Source organism: Rhinolophus hipposideros, assembly GCF_964194185.1.
Source record: "Rhinolophus hipposideros genome assembly, chromosome: 1".
NCBI lineage: Eukaryota > Metazoa > Chordata > Mammalia > Chiroptera > Rhinolophidae > Rhinolophus > Rhinolophus hipposideros.
The window spans coordinates 4,590,568-4,605,520 of NC_138047.1; the positions used below are offsets into that span (position 1 = coordinate 4,590,568).

Consider the following 14,953-nt stretch of genomic DNA (forward strand, 5'->3'; position numbering starts at 1 on the left):
GTTAACATTATTACATTATCATGAATAATATAGGCTTCCAAGCAAGGCAGACAGACCGATGAGTTGAAATCCTGCCGGCCCCACATAGTACTTCCTTTACGACTTGAGACAACTTCAGTTTTCTTATCTGTAAAAAGCAAGTAACACTCCGCCTTCACTGTATCCTGTGGGAATTGGTTACATAACGTGAACACACAGTGCAGCAGCTAGCACATGGTAGACTAGAACTCAACAGACATTATTATTTCCATCACGATAAATTTTTGTTTATTGATGCAAACACTCCAGATGTGATCCAAGGTAGACCGAAACTGCGGCCAAATTTGCATAATAATGAATAGTGTGCTGAATATAAGCAGTATATGAGCATGCAGGGTTACCCTGGTGCTGACAATCCAAAATGTGTCCTATCTCCCCCTTGCCTCATAATGAGAGCAGCCTGATGAAACAACTAATTGGGATTAGTATTAGCATTAACAAAACCATAATATTTCCGTACTGCTCTCCAGCTGAAAAGCACTTTCGGATCCATTATGTCATTACCTCACGATAACAACCCAGGGAAACTCTGTTCTCTCCAGGACAGCACAGTGACAAACGCCTGTGTGGAGACGGCATAATTGATCAGGCGATTAGCATCAAGCACAGCCCACCACTGCAGTCAGGCAGACAAAGAGATGAACAAATGTTAGATTTAAACACTGACGACAAACAAGGAAATACAACCACATCCATCATTTGAGGTTTCACTACTTTGAGGTTTCACTTTGAATGGAGAATAATGCGTCATCAGTTCAGCAAACATTCATTAAGCACTTTTTATGAAGAAGCCACAGGCCCTGCCTTCAAGAAGCTCACATAGTCCTAACAGGCCTTCCTTTGTGGGTCTGCCATCCGTCACATGACTTAGTTAACTAGCAATTAGCACAGAAATCCAAGCAGTAACCTTGCCTTCTTCTGCACAGGCACTCATGATTTATGTCCCATCCCAAGAACTCACAGCCTGGCATGACGACTTCCCCATGGCCGCTGAATCCAGTTATTCCACCGGCTAGCCTAACACCTCTTTGTGGAGAGCATTCACAAGAAAAAAACCTCCAAGAGGCAGAAAAATAAAAGCCCAGCAAATAAAGCCAACAAAACCCCCAGCTAGGTGGCTGCAGCCAGAAACACTTGTTTGGGGAACTGACAATCATGCATTCCCATTTGAAGTTCCTCTTCGGGGCCTAACCTGGGCAGTAACTCCAAGCCCTTGATACGCATGATGGGATGACACACGACCCTGACTGTATTCTTTGAGGTCTGCACTGTTGATTTCTGTTCAGGAAAGGAAAACAGCCGAAGCAAAGTTAAACAAAGCATGTTCGAGCTGGTCCCTGTGCTACGGGAACTGTCAACATGAGCCCCACACGGTCTGCTTGTTTTTCCCCTTGAACTCTCTGAACACACTGAAGTCACCTGGACCAGGACACTTTTGCCTCAGAAATAAGCAAACACCCATATGAGCTTCAGTGAGCTTTTATGAGCACAACCTTTCCCCTAGGTTTAACAAAACACACGGATGGTCTGTCCACTGCAGCACACCTACTTCCAGTCTCAAAGACATCTACAAAGGGGCAAGAGGAAATGAGAAGACACGACAGTGGCAACCAAGGGATCTAAATCCTGAAAGCCAAAATGAAGCCTATCTACTAAAATAAAGACGTGCTGCATTTATTCACAGCTCCAGTAAGGAGCCCCAAATCTACCTATGGGAAAGCGCAAAAAAAATGGGCTTTTGGTGGAGCAGGCACTGGAAACTTAAAGGTGTCTGCAACCAGAGGCAGCTTAAGGCAGCGCTTTCTTGGGTCTTGATTGATTCCAACTGAGTCCCAAAGGTATCCAGTTCCATTCATCTGTGTCCCTCTTTTGGAAAGGGTTTTATACATAGTCTCGTGAGTCGACACATTTTGATACTTAATTGTGCTCTCAAGGCATAAGCCAAGGCGTTGGACAGAGTTACAATGTACTAGTCTTTTATTAAACCTGCGGAGCCAGAGAATAATGACAGCTTCCTTTACCACAGCACTTTATCGTATTTTCTAGTGTGCTTTCCCATGCCTGTAGGAGTTCGTTAGTTCTTGTCCAATAGCACAGTGAGGACACAGGATAGGTATCATTGTCCCCATTTCACAGATAAGGATACTGAGAGACAACACACAAACCGCGAGTGAACTCAGGCAGCTCCTTAATAGCACAGATCCAGGGATCGCCACACCACACACTGCTCAGAGATGCTGCTGGCTTGGTGAGAACCTGTAGACAGCCCATTCTTATGATCCACATCACACGGTGGAAACATGTCACTGTGCCAATCCAGAAATATGGATCCTTCTGTGTAACCCTAGGGTTCTCTGTACTATTACACAAAAATCAACTCCTATCACCCAAGGAGTTGATTTTTTTAAAATACCAATTCTGGGAACCACCCAGAGATTCTGATCCAACTGGCTTGGAATAGGGCCCAGGTACATGTCATTTTTAAAACTCCCCTAGGAGATTCTAATTTGTACCGACAGATGAAAACCACTAGCCTCTAAGCCCTACCAGGTATTAATAACTAAACTGACTAGAGCATTTCAGTGAGAGTCCATTAAGGCTGAGAAAGGGAGATGTTCAATTCCAAAACCTAGATTCACTGCCACCTACATATACCTTAGCCACTCCTTATCCACAGGGTACATATTCCAACACCACAGCTGGGGTCCACTGGATGACTGAAACCACGGGGAGCACCAAACCATATATATACGTATATATATCGCAAAAAAAGTATACACATTTTAAGAAAAAAATGTATTAAAATTGTAATACTATATACCAATAACAAAAGATGAATACAAGTCATGTGTATATATTTTTTGGCAATCCCAATAGATAGATAGATAGATAGATAGATAGATAGATAGATAGATAGATAGATAGACGATATAGATATAGATATAGATATAGATATATAGATATAGATATATGGATGGATAGATGCAGAGAGATAGAGAGAGACAGAGAGACAGAGAGAGAGAGACAGAGAATGCCAAAAAAATGTACACAAGTGGACACTTTGGTCAACGTTGCTCAAGCAGTAGTTCACCATAATCAGACGTGTCTGGACGCTGATGGGAACCACTTTGAGCACCTCTTGTAATTGCAGGAGTCCAACGTGATTGTAGTCATCTTTTGTTATTGGTATATACTGAGGATTACAATTTTAATACAGTTTTTTCCTTTCTTAAAACATGTATACATTTTTTGCACCCTCTGTTTTTTCTTATGCATACATATCCTTTCTAAAAGGGGTTTATGCTTCTCTTTGGCATATCTGCATTGCCAGCATCACTCCTCTTGAGCTTTGGGGTCATTACTAAGTAAAATAAGAGTGACTTGAACACCAGCACCGTGATGTCCATCTGATAACCGAGATGGTTCCTGAGTGACTAATGCGTGAGGAGCATGTGCAGTGTGGAAATGCTGGACAAAGGGATGGTTCATATACTGGTATATATGGCTAAGACAGAGCGGGATGCCACAAGATTTCATCATGCAACTCAGAATAGCACACAATTTAAAACTCATGAATTGTTTACTTCTGGAATTTTCTATTTAATATTTTCAGAACATGGATGACTGTGGGTCACTGAAATCGCAGGTCAGGGAGGACGACTGTGCCAGTAAAGAAAAGCTGGAGCTTATTTATGACAAAGCAGACCACCAAATGCACATTAAAATCATGCGCACTGTGTAAGTGCTGAGGGGCTGAAACGTGAAGGTCAAACCATCCTGCTTCAGAAACCGGGTCTTTTGCAAAGCCTTTCCCTCCTTCGGTCTCCATTTCCTAGCAGAGAGCAGGGATCACCTCTAAGGAATGAGAAATCAATTGTGTGCACACTGCTGAATTAAGGCTTCTCACAGCTTGTCAGGATTGTCAGTCTGCATTCATTTGCATTCATTTCCACTGTCTTCCCAGCAGAATAGATGCATAGAAAATGCCAAGCTTGTACGTTTGTGTCCCGACTGCATCCAGCATCCTCTAATTCATTCAGGGGTGGCCAGATTGCCATCTCAGGCCATTGGTGACTCTAGGGAAAGACTGAATTAATGAGTGGTCCCAGAGGCTGCACTGGCAACTGGTGTAAAAACCAGGGCCACCCTCCTCCTGGCAAGTGGTCCCGTTCTGCTTCACTCGTGTGTAGCCACCTTAGTAAAAACACACTCAAGTCTCAGATGTACTTGTTGATGAAGGAGCACTTTTATGGTAGATAATAGGAAATGATTAAATGAGATCTTATGACAGATTTGGAGATGGCTTCAAAAAGCACTCACAGCTTCCCAAACCATCTTGAACTGAGCACTGTGGCTCTCTGAGCTCAAGTCGACAAGACATGTTTATGCTAAAAGCTAGAGTTGGGGTTCATATTCAGATTTTATCTACCTATTATACAATTTCTGTTTGAAAGTCTAAGGGCATTTCCTTCCTACAATTAGGGAAGCAGGCAACAACACAGAAGGTAATTTTCACAATCCCAACTCCCAAATGAAAATACGCATCCAGCCAGAGAGCCTGGAGGGCTGGTCTGTGTAACCCGGGCCTTGGGGGAATTCAGCCGGTGCCCAGTGGCTACTTCTGAACCACCAAGAGTGACAAAGTCCGGGGTGAATGGAGGAAAAACTACAGTGTGATTAGTGCAGTGGCCAGGCTTTGCTAGAGTCAGTTTTTAGACAATAGTCATTTGGGAGTCACATTCTAAAACCTCAAAGTTCTGGAAGAATACATTGCCATTGCCCCATCTGCATGAAGACATGCAAATTCACATCCAAAGGAAGCTGACAACCCATGTTCCCTCATATAATGATAAAACCACACTGGTTTGGTCAAATACGGGTCTCCAATCCTTTCCCTCCAACAGTGGGATTCCTGGTCAGGAAATGGCTGTGTTGTGTGCTGCGCTCAAGGTAGTAGCATGGGCACCCTCACCAAAGGCAGGTGATGCCTCTGGCCCCGGGCTCTTTCCAGGAGCAGTAGCTGAATAGAAAGAGTACCAATGCCCCAAATGAAGGCTGTCTCCAGCCTCTGAATTTTGGCTTGTGGGAACAGAGCCCAAAAGAGCGTTTCAGGCTCTTGGCCTCACATGGAAAGGTGCTGGCTCGGGTAGTAGACGGCCGTCAGCTGTGGCTGGTTGGCCATCAGCTGTAACCATTGAGCCATTGGCCACTGATATAACTGCTGTGGCTACGGAGGGAAGCCAAGGAGAGTGGAGGAGAGTCGGTCAGTTGACAGCAAAGCGGACAGCAGGTCGCACGTCGTGTAAACCCAGCCTCCAGTGAGACCATAGTGGTATAACTTCCCTACCTATGGCTCCGTGGGTGTTCCTTTTTGGCCTCACCATGTCCTGCGTTCTTATGTGGGGAGCGGGAGCAGAGACCCCACAGGAGACCCCGCACGACAAATGGCGCAGCGAGCAGGGTATGGTGTCGGCCGAAACTCTAAGGAATGTACTGGAGCAGTTTACACGTATAAAAGCTCAGTTTCGAAAGCAGGGTATGGTGCCGGCCAAAACCTACGGAAGCATGGTGGAGCGGTTTGTGCGTGTGAGAGCCCAGCTTCGGGAGGCCCATGAGGAGCGACACCGGGAACGGGAGGCGCGGTCTGCCTGGGAGACTCAAGCCTCCAGCTGGCACACCACCTTCTTGGCCATGGAAGGCGTTGCCCTTATTTTGGTGATCTGCTGCGGCCTTAGGCTCCGAGGCTTGTGGATATCTTCCGTGGAGGCCTCCACCCACTCAGACACCTGGCACTGTGAGCAGGATTTCGACCAGGTAGGAATGGAGTCTGACTCTGGGCAGGAGGACGTGTGGCCTCCACACAGTGTGTGATGTCCGGTGGCCACTGTTCTCAGGAGCTGGACCCCCAAGGTGGGGTGGGAGGACATGGATGGCTCTCCGGCCAGCGTGGAGAGGGCCCTGCAGGCTCTGGCTGAGCGGTTGCCAGAGGAGGAGAAGGCTACAGCCGGCCGCGTGGGCTGGATGTTCCTCACGGCCTTGAGTCTCAACATGGAAAATGCGCTTAATGAAATGGCCCAGGTGCTGGACTAGGTGTCCCGGTGGGAAGCGCTGGAAGCTCGGGTCCGCCTGCTAGAAGAGGGGCCCCACAATGGAGACTCTGAGGTAGAGGCAGAGGAAGAGAGTGGAGACAATGTGGCTCCCAACCCCCAAGCCCGGCCAATTTTGAAGCAAAGGGTAAAACGTGAGCAACCTTTGGGCCACGGGGGCGTTGCTGCCGGTAACCAGGCTGTGACTGAGTTCACAACCTACACCCCTTACACTCCCACTGAGTTGCAGGAGCTGGGGAGGCGGTACCGACAGCGCCCTGGAGAGCCAGTCTCGGCTTGGCTGCTACGTTTATGGGATGAGGGAGCAGACAACATTCTCTGCTCCCCAGGCGAGATGGAAAAGCTAGCCTTTGTGACAGTGCATCTATCCCTGCGACAAAGGTTATAGAACAGCCATAGGTTGACCCAGGACCAGGGCAACCACTCTCCAATGGAGTGGCTCACTGCTGTGGTACGCACGTATGGGGACAGGCTGGCGAGCTGCCAGACACTGTGAGTCAATGGCAGTCATATACAGAATTCATGCAAATCATCCGTGAAATGGGTATGAGACATGCTATTTTCAACCCTAATATGCAGGGGCCGGATGACGAGCTTTTTACAGCCAGCATGAGAGATCTGGTTTTGGATACTGCACCTGTGAGTGCTTTTGGATCCTAACACTTTATGTAGGGCGACAGATCCATGAAGTTACAACTGCCATGGCCACCCTAGGGGATGTTGAAAGCCGGAGGCGAAGAAAGTTAAGACAGGAGGTCCGCGCAGTTGAGACCTGGAAGCCCAAACCAAAGGTAAAGGGGCCAGGTCACGGGCCTCAGAGAGTAACACACGCACAGATGTGGAGTGATCTCGTGGCGGCAGGGGTTGATCAAGAGAAAATAGACCGACAACCCAATGCACTGCTGCTGGAACTTTGGAAACAGTTGCGTCCGGAACAGCAATTCCGAAGCCAAAAGGAGAAGTCTGGGAAAGCACGACCCGTGTCCCTCCAGGACTTTATGCCTCCGCTTGAGGCAGACTCCTTTCAGCTTGATTAAGGGCGGGGCCAAGGTACCCGGTCAGAGGGGACGAGCAGGGACCGGAGGCCCCATGTGGAACTGTCCATACATTGGTCCCCTTCTAATGTGCAGAGAGTTTTGGCCCTAGTTGACACTGGCGCAGACTGCAGTCTCATTTATGGGAACCCAGAACTGTTCCCCGGACCAGCAATCTGCATTGATGGCTATGGGGGAAAGACTGTGACTGTAAAAGCTGTTTCCTTACCACTGGGTATAGGAAGGCTTCCCCCTCGTACGTACAAGGTTTATGTCTCCCCCGTTCCGGAGTATATTCTAGGGGTGGACGTGCTACATGGCCTCAGCTTACAGATGTTGATAGGAGAGTTCCGTCTCCAGATCCGGTGGTGAAAGCAGTGACACGTGGGCATGCTCACCACCCTCCTCAAGTGTTGCCACAGCCCTGGCGCATGGTTACAGTGTGACAGTACCGCCTGCCAGGAGGGCAGGAGGAGATTGGTCGTACAATATTGGAATTGGAGAAGGCACATACTTGAGGCCAACTCACAGTCCCTTTAACTCCGCAGTATGGCCTGTCAAGAAACCAGATGGGACCTGGCGAATGACTGTGGACTATAGGGAGTTAAATAAGGTGCTGTTAGGCTAATATGGCAGAGGAACCCTTGCGGAAGACGCTTGTCGCGTAGATTATGAGGCGAGACCCTGTAGGGGTGGAGTGTGGGGACAGAGCCCAAAAGAGTAGTTTCCAGGCTCTCAGCCTCACGTGGAAAGGTGCTGGCTCGGTTATTAGATAGCCATGGCTATCAGCTGTGGCTAGTTGGCCATCAGTTGTAACCCTTGAGCCATTGGCCACTGATATAACTGCCGCGGCTATGGAGGGAAGCCGAGGAGAGTGGAGGAGAGTGAAGGAGAGTCGAGGAGAGTTGGTCGGTTGGCAGCAAAGCAGACAGCAGGTCGCACGTCGTGTAAGCCCAGCCTCCAGTGAGACCACAGTGGTATGACTTCCCTCCCTATGGCTCCGTGGGTGTTCCTTTTTGGCCTAGCCACATCCTGCATTCTTATGTGGGGAGCGGGAGCAGAGACCCCGCAGGAGACCCCTCAAGACATGGCTCATGCTGCTTCCTCTTCTGAGATGCCTTCGTGCAACTCAGAAAATAACAAGATGTGAATGGTCACAGCCTATGTGCCCCCACCCCTCTTCAAAGATGAACTGCCAACTCAGGCATCCAGATTGGGCAAGGTGGTGGGGCGCAGGGGATGGGGGTAACAACCTTCCCGAAATGTTACTATTTCTGATGAGCTCACTTTCCTTTATTATTCTTAGAGAGTCTAAAGACAAAGGACATTCCTTTTTTCAATTATCACGCTGGTGTAAATGCAGAAACTAAGTTAGGTGGGTTCCTTCCAGCTCCATCAGGGGTTATATCAACTAAACATGGACTTCAAGAGAGGAAGATTAGTTGGGGGTGGGGGAGAGAAATGTGTTTGCTTTTTTAAAATTGTGGTAGAATATATATAACATAAAATGTACCATTGTAACCATTTCTAAGTGTGCAATTCAGTGGCACTAAGTACATTCACATGGTAACGCCACCATCACCACCGTCCACTTCCAGAACACTTCACCTTACAAAACTGAAATTCTGTCCCACGTTAAACACTAACTCCCCATCCCCACTCCCTTCCAGTCAATGGATGTTTGAGTTGTTTCCACCTTTTAACTATTGTAAGTAATGACGGGTTTACATTGGGAAAGATTCATCTGAGGTACCAGAAAAACATACGGCATGAAATAGCACAGAGTTGGAAATGAGAATTTCTCACTGAGGGCAGGCAGCAAACTAGATTGGGATTTGGGAATTACCATCCTGGAGTTTGTGAACATTAATACACAGAAACCTCATTTGAAGTGGAGTCAGGAGCTATAGAAGAGAGAATTCTCACGCACCTGTCACTCCCTGCACACCACTCACCCCAAGTGGAAGACACTTACCTGCATCCCTGACAGGAAGTGACACTATTTCATTGCCTCAGCGGGAAGAGAAAAGATCCTCTTCACCCAGTAACAGCTCAGCCAATGGGAGACCGCCATGACTCAGCCAACGAGAAGCCTCTATATTTTGAACTTCCAGTTTCCTCCAAAGGACTCTTCGTTTACAACAGCCCCTCCCAAGTCCACAAAAGAGCCTTCCTCTCCTTAGTTTCTCTGGGCTTGTGTGTGGTTTGCCCTCAGACCACGTGCCCTGAATTGCGATTCTTTGTCCTCTCCCTCACCCCCCACCACCATAAACCCATTTTTGCTGGAGAAATATCTGGCTATTCATTAAAGGTCAACAAGAGTTTCTTAAAGTGACTTGGGATGCTTGTTAAAAATTCCAATGTCTCGATCCTACCCCAGGCTTTACAGAACCATGCTGGGAACTGGACCCAGGACTGTCTTTTACAATCTCCCGAGATTCTGATGTGTGAGAACAGTTTGGACTCATCAGGATGGGAGAGGCTGGAGGCACAGATGAGGTGAATGAGGAAGACTGTCTATAGAGAAAAGAGGGGCATCACTAGAAGAGTCTTGAAAAGTATCTACATTTATAGGAAGGATCAAAATGAGCCACCACTGGAGGCAGGAAAGACAAATTGCTTATGTGGAGATACAGCAGGAAATCAATAAGAGATAAATAAAAGAATCAGGAATATCAATAGGGGCCTAGATGAGGGTAAACAGCATGAATTAAGGGGGACCTGGCAGGGAGTTCTCGAGAAACTGCAATCTCAGGTGCCATTAGCCCATATAGAGTGCCTCTGCAATTCTGAAAAAGCTTCCTTTCCTCTGGGTGCCCCCTGGCCAGCAAGCGGCTGCTGGGCTTATTCTCCTACACCACCCACTCCTCCTGTCATTCCTGGAAAAGAATCAGTAGGATTTCCTGATTTTAGTGGGAGATGAGGGGAAACCAGCAGGTGAGGTCCCTTTTAGGCACAAAGAGCTTCATCTTGCTGAGGGTAAGCCTTCCCCCACCTGATTAACAGAAACTAAAAGGAGAAGGGGTACTGGGTGCCTCTCGTTTCTCAGGACAGAGGAAACCCTGTTTCCTCTGGTCCAGGGCTTCCATGGTTTTCTTAGCCTCTAGGTTTTTCTCCACTGTGTGCATCAGCTGGAGGGATGAATTCCACACACTACCCATCGGAGCAATGAATCATAAGAAGGGCTGCCAGAAAAGTCCAGGTTGTGCTTCCTGTAGACCGTAAGGCACCAAGAGCAGCGGCGAAGTTTTCAAAATCTTTCAGAAATGTCATCAACTATCTTTAAAAACTGTTTTTCTTTTTAAACAAATTTTTTAAAAAAACAAACACTATAAGCAGTATATATACTTAGCATCACATTATTGAGTCAGGTAGATATGGTGGAAAGATTTTTTTTCCCCCTTGAGTCTTTGGGTTTGTTTGTTTGTTTGTCTGTTGTTCTTTCAGTAAGCCGACTTAATATGAGATCTATCCTCTTAAAGTGTTTTAAAGGGCATCATATTTTTAACCAAAGGAACTAAGTTGTATAGCGATCTCTAGGACTTATTTATCTTGCATTACTAAAGCTTTATATCCACTGAAAACTAACTCCCCGTTTCCTCCTCTCCCCAGCGTCTGGCAACCACCATTCTGTTCTCTGAATCTATAAGATTGATTATTCTAGATATTTTATGTAAGTGGAATCATGCAGTATTTCTCCTTTTGGAACTGGCTTATTTCACTTAGTCTGATGTTCTCCATGTTCATCCATGTTGTTACAAATGGCAGGGTCTCCTTCTTTAAGGCTGAATAATGTTCCATTTATAAATATGCCACGTTGTCTTATCCATTCATCTGTCAATGGACAGTTGGATAGTTTCCATGTCATGGCCATTGTGAATAATGCTCCAGCGAACATGGGGGAGCAGCTCTTGATTTCAACTCTTTTGCTATCCTTACATTTTTTAATGAGGCATTCATCATTGTAACATACAATCTAATAAATCATTTCGTCTATTAATTAGTATAGTTAATTTGAAAAATGTTCTCAGGTCTGCAGTTATATGGGGGACTAGCAAAAGACTGTTTTCTTGTCCCCTTCCAATAATTCCACAAACATTTATCGAGCAGTGTGCTAGGAACTAAGAATACAATGTTACGCAAAATAGTCAGGTACCACCCTACCTGACTGATATCTGAGCATGAGACAGAGGACCTGGATCCTTCCACTGACTCCTTTACAGTGTGCAGAGAATCTTAAACTTCCCAATCACTTGCTCATACCTTATCTCTTCTGATCTTCACAGCAACCCCAGAAGCAAGCTAGATCAGCAAAATACACCCATTATTAGAAGATAAAGACTTGAGAAGTTAGGTAGCTTGGCAATCCTCACACATTTAGCATGTGGTGGAGCCAGGAATCAACCTAGATTTCCCTTTCTTTCAATCTCTGACTCTCGTACAAAAGAATGAATTCTAGGATACCCCTTCTTTTGGGGGACATGGTAGATTTTCATATACATATGACATGAAGAGGGCTGGAATGGGGGAGGAGGAGGAAAGGGAGGCAGCTGTCCAAAACCACTTGTTCTGTGGGATCAGCCCTTCTCTGCTCTGTTTTGTTAGTATCTGGTGCACGCCACAGCATGTAGTCCTGGCCTTTATGAAAGCCAAACGGTGATAAAGCCACAAAGCAAAGAAGAGACCCAACCTCACCTTGGGAAGTGTAATTAAATGCTCGTAAAACAGACACGAGTGCTGGCCCACTTGCTTTCACTATTTGGTATTCTTTGTTGTGCAGGCGTGCTGAGTAAGCCATAAGGGGCAGACACTGCTTGTGAAGAGCAAAATTTACTTCCTGTGGGCCAGGGAGTCGCCAGATGGACCACTGGGCCAGGAAAAGTTCCCTCCGGAAAGCAGAGACCAGTCTTCCTGACACCAGAACATTTGGAAGCCTTTGATCCACCTTTGAGAAGCTATCCACACCACAGTTTTATTGCCTTAAAAATTACAGAGCCAGCCTAATGAGCTCTGTATTTTTGCCCCACTCTGGGTGTTACAGAAGAACGTTCACTTCCTTGGCACTCTTGAGAGAAAAGAGGTCCAGAAGCTCTCTGCTTATAAGTTCAATTTTTGAAAGCTCTTGGGAGTTCATCTGTTCTCATGTCCAAAGCGATGCCAGTGGCCAGCCTCGCCACCAAGTTCCACTTTCGCTCCACTACAATCACACACCTCTGATCACCGAGACTTCCCCCATTCTCACTGCTTTTGCACCAATCAGGATATGATGGGACTAATAATGACCACAAAGCTCCTCAAAAATAAACAGCAATTTAAAAAAAAAACACTAAAACCAAGGTGACAATGGTCCCTGACTACTCTGCCTTCCCTTTGAAGCCGACCCTCAGGAGAGATCACAGGGCATGTGGCCAGAGGGCAGGGTCAGATGACCCCAGGTTGTGCACTGCAGAACTCGAGGAGACCTGGGTGAGCAGCCACCTCCTGTGGAGCTGGGGAGACAAGAAAAAGGGACAAAGTGACCATCAGTGTCTCTGATAGGACATGTTCCCAGAGGATCACAAATCTAGCCTTTCTGACTGGGTAATATGCTCAGGGTCTCTCCCTGAGGGCCATGCCTCAGCTCATGCAGGAAAGCAGGACCCTTGGAGGCTCCATGCTGAGTCAAAGCCAGCCCGATATCCTCACACAGGAACTCCAAGTCTCCTAGGACAATGCCTACCATCCTAAGGCCAGACGGCCTGCTTAGGAACTTGGACTTTCAACACTGTGGCTTGGACATCACTACAAAGCAGGACTTCAAGAAAAAAACATTCACATATGATGTCCCACCCTACAGACTACTCTGCAGGAGTCCAAAGCCCTAACTCTGAAAACTGGCCCAAACAACAAAGGAAAGGAGAAAAGACTGTTTTGTTCGGAAACACAACACACATATCAGGACTAAGTCATCACTGTCAGTTGATCGTCCATCAAACGCACTTATCCACAAAGGGTGGAGCCAGCCCAGCTAAAGGCGGCCTAACTTGAATTTTCTGTCTTGTGATAAGATCTCTACTCCCACATGTTTCCCCCTTTCCCCACCAGCCTGCTCTTTCTTTCATGTTTGCCAATGCCTCCTTTCTCTCCTTCCCGCCCTTCTGCCTAGCTGCCTTTCCTTGTTCAAGGTAGCCCTGGCTGCCAGACAGCTGTGACACACGCCTGAGGAGGAACCTGCTCCTGGGCTGTAACACAACTCCCAGAGTTGTTTTTGGTTCACGCATCTCATTGCATGTATTTAAATACATTATATGCAGCCACCTGGCTGAGTGGGTGGGGAGAGAAGCAAGCACTCCTCCCTGGATACCAGCAGCATACACACATGCATACATGTGTGCACATACATATATACACATATATATGTACGATGTCCTGAATCATTTTGACTTTGGAGAAGAGCCAGAAGTCGCACGGTGCCAGATCCAGTGAACGAGGTAGATGAGGACACCCGTAATGTTTTTTTTTTTGGTACTGTTCTTTTTAGTTTCAGGTGCACAAGACAAAGTAATACTTAGACGTTTATCATTTATATCCCTCACACTGTGTGAACCCCCCTCCCCCATCCATTATCTCTCGGACATCGCACTGAGCCATCACATTTCTACTGTCTCTATTCCTAATGCTGTACTCCGCCTCTTGTAAGTATATACATACATATATACATATATATATAATTATAGTTGGCATTCATTATTGTTCAGCTTTAGGTGTACAGTGCAGTGATCAGGCATCTACATCATCCCTGAGGTGGTCTCCCAAATGGGACACGTGTCCATCAGATACCGTAATGTTTTGATTTGACAGAAACTGCCGTATACCAGAAGCAATATGTGACAAGGAGCGTTGTCATGGTGGAGGATGATTTATGGCACACTTTAAAACACACCTTCTCTCAACCATAGCTCACACCCGACTGACTGCACAGTTAAACAAAACATGTCACACACTGTTACTAAGGTTTTTTTGTTTGTTTGTTTTTTCAGCCAGTTTGTGCTTTATTGATGCTGTGATGCTCAGGCCTTGACCGCATACTTCCGCAGTGGGTACAGCCGCTCCTTCCGCTGCTGCTTCTTGGTCTTCAGGTTCTCTTCGTGTTTGTTGAGCCGGCGGCGCATGGCACGCGTTTTCTTGGGCCGAAGATCCAAGGGCTTATACTTCTTGCCCTTGTAGAATTTCCTGAGGTTCTCTTTCTGAGTCTGGTTAATGACGGTGAGAACACGGGCGATGGATTTACGAACAACTCGGATCTTGGAGAGCTTGGAGGCTGCGCCACCAGTCACTTTGGCGACGCGTAGCTGGGACAGTTCCACCTTCAGGTCGTCCAGCTGTTTCAGCAGCTCCTCCTTCTTCTTGCCGCGAAGGTGTCGGGCCTTAATCTTGGCCATGGCTGCACAAAAAACCCTGTTACTAAGGTTTGATGTGCCGTTTCCTGTATTGAAGATCCCTGCCTTCCATTGGATGGCACTCGGCAGCAGCATTCACTGTATTTTGTGATCACAACAGAAGGCTCCATGTCACACACCACTTCTGGTAAATGGCAATTTCTGTCAAATAAAAAGAGTACGGTGTATCCTGATCCACCTTATTTACTGGATCTGGCACCGAGAGACTTCTGGCTCTTTCCCAAAGTCAAAATGATTCAGGACATGGAGGCAGCCAGGACAGCACAACTAAAGACACTCACGAAAGAGGACTTCCAGAACTGCTTTAGAAAGTGGCGAGAACGATGGGATAAGT

At 46.8% G+C, this 14,953-nt stretch overlaps 2 protein-coding genes across 4 annotated transcripts in view; both read right to left on the reverse strand.

Moving 5' to 3' along the window:
- The window catches only part of CAMK1D (calcium/calmodulin dependent protein kinase ID), a 425,678-nt gene that overhangs the window by 296,889 nt on the left and 113,836 nt on the right, over nucleotides 1–14,953 (reverse strand). The gene's annotated exons all lie outside the window — the stretch shown is intronic.
- LOC308498795 (large ribosomal subunit protein uL29-like) lies at nucleotides 14,205–14,606 on the reverse strand. Its single transcript, XM_081051436.1, has one exon. It carries the CDS (start codon nucleotides 14,599–14,601, stop codon nucleotides 14,230–14,232), a length of 372 nt encoding a protein of 123 aa, XP_080907562.1. The 5' UTR covers nucleotides 14,602–14,606; the 3' UTR covers nucleotides 14,205–14,229.

Coding starts and splice junctions, on each gene's coding strand:
- LOC308498795 (XM_081051436.1), bottom strand. CDS start 14,601: ATGGCCAAGATTAAGGCCCGACACCTTCGCGGCAAGAAGAAGGAGGAG.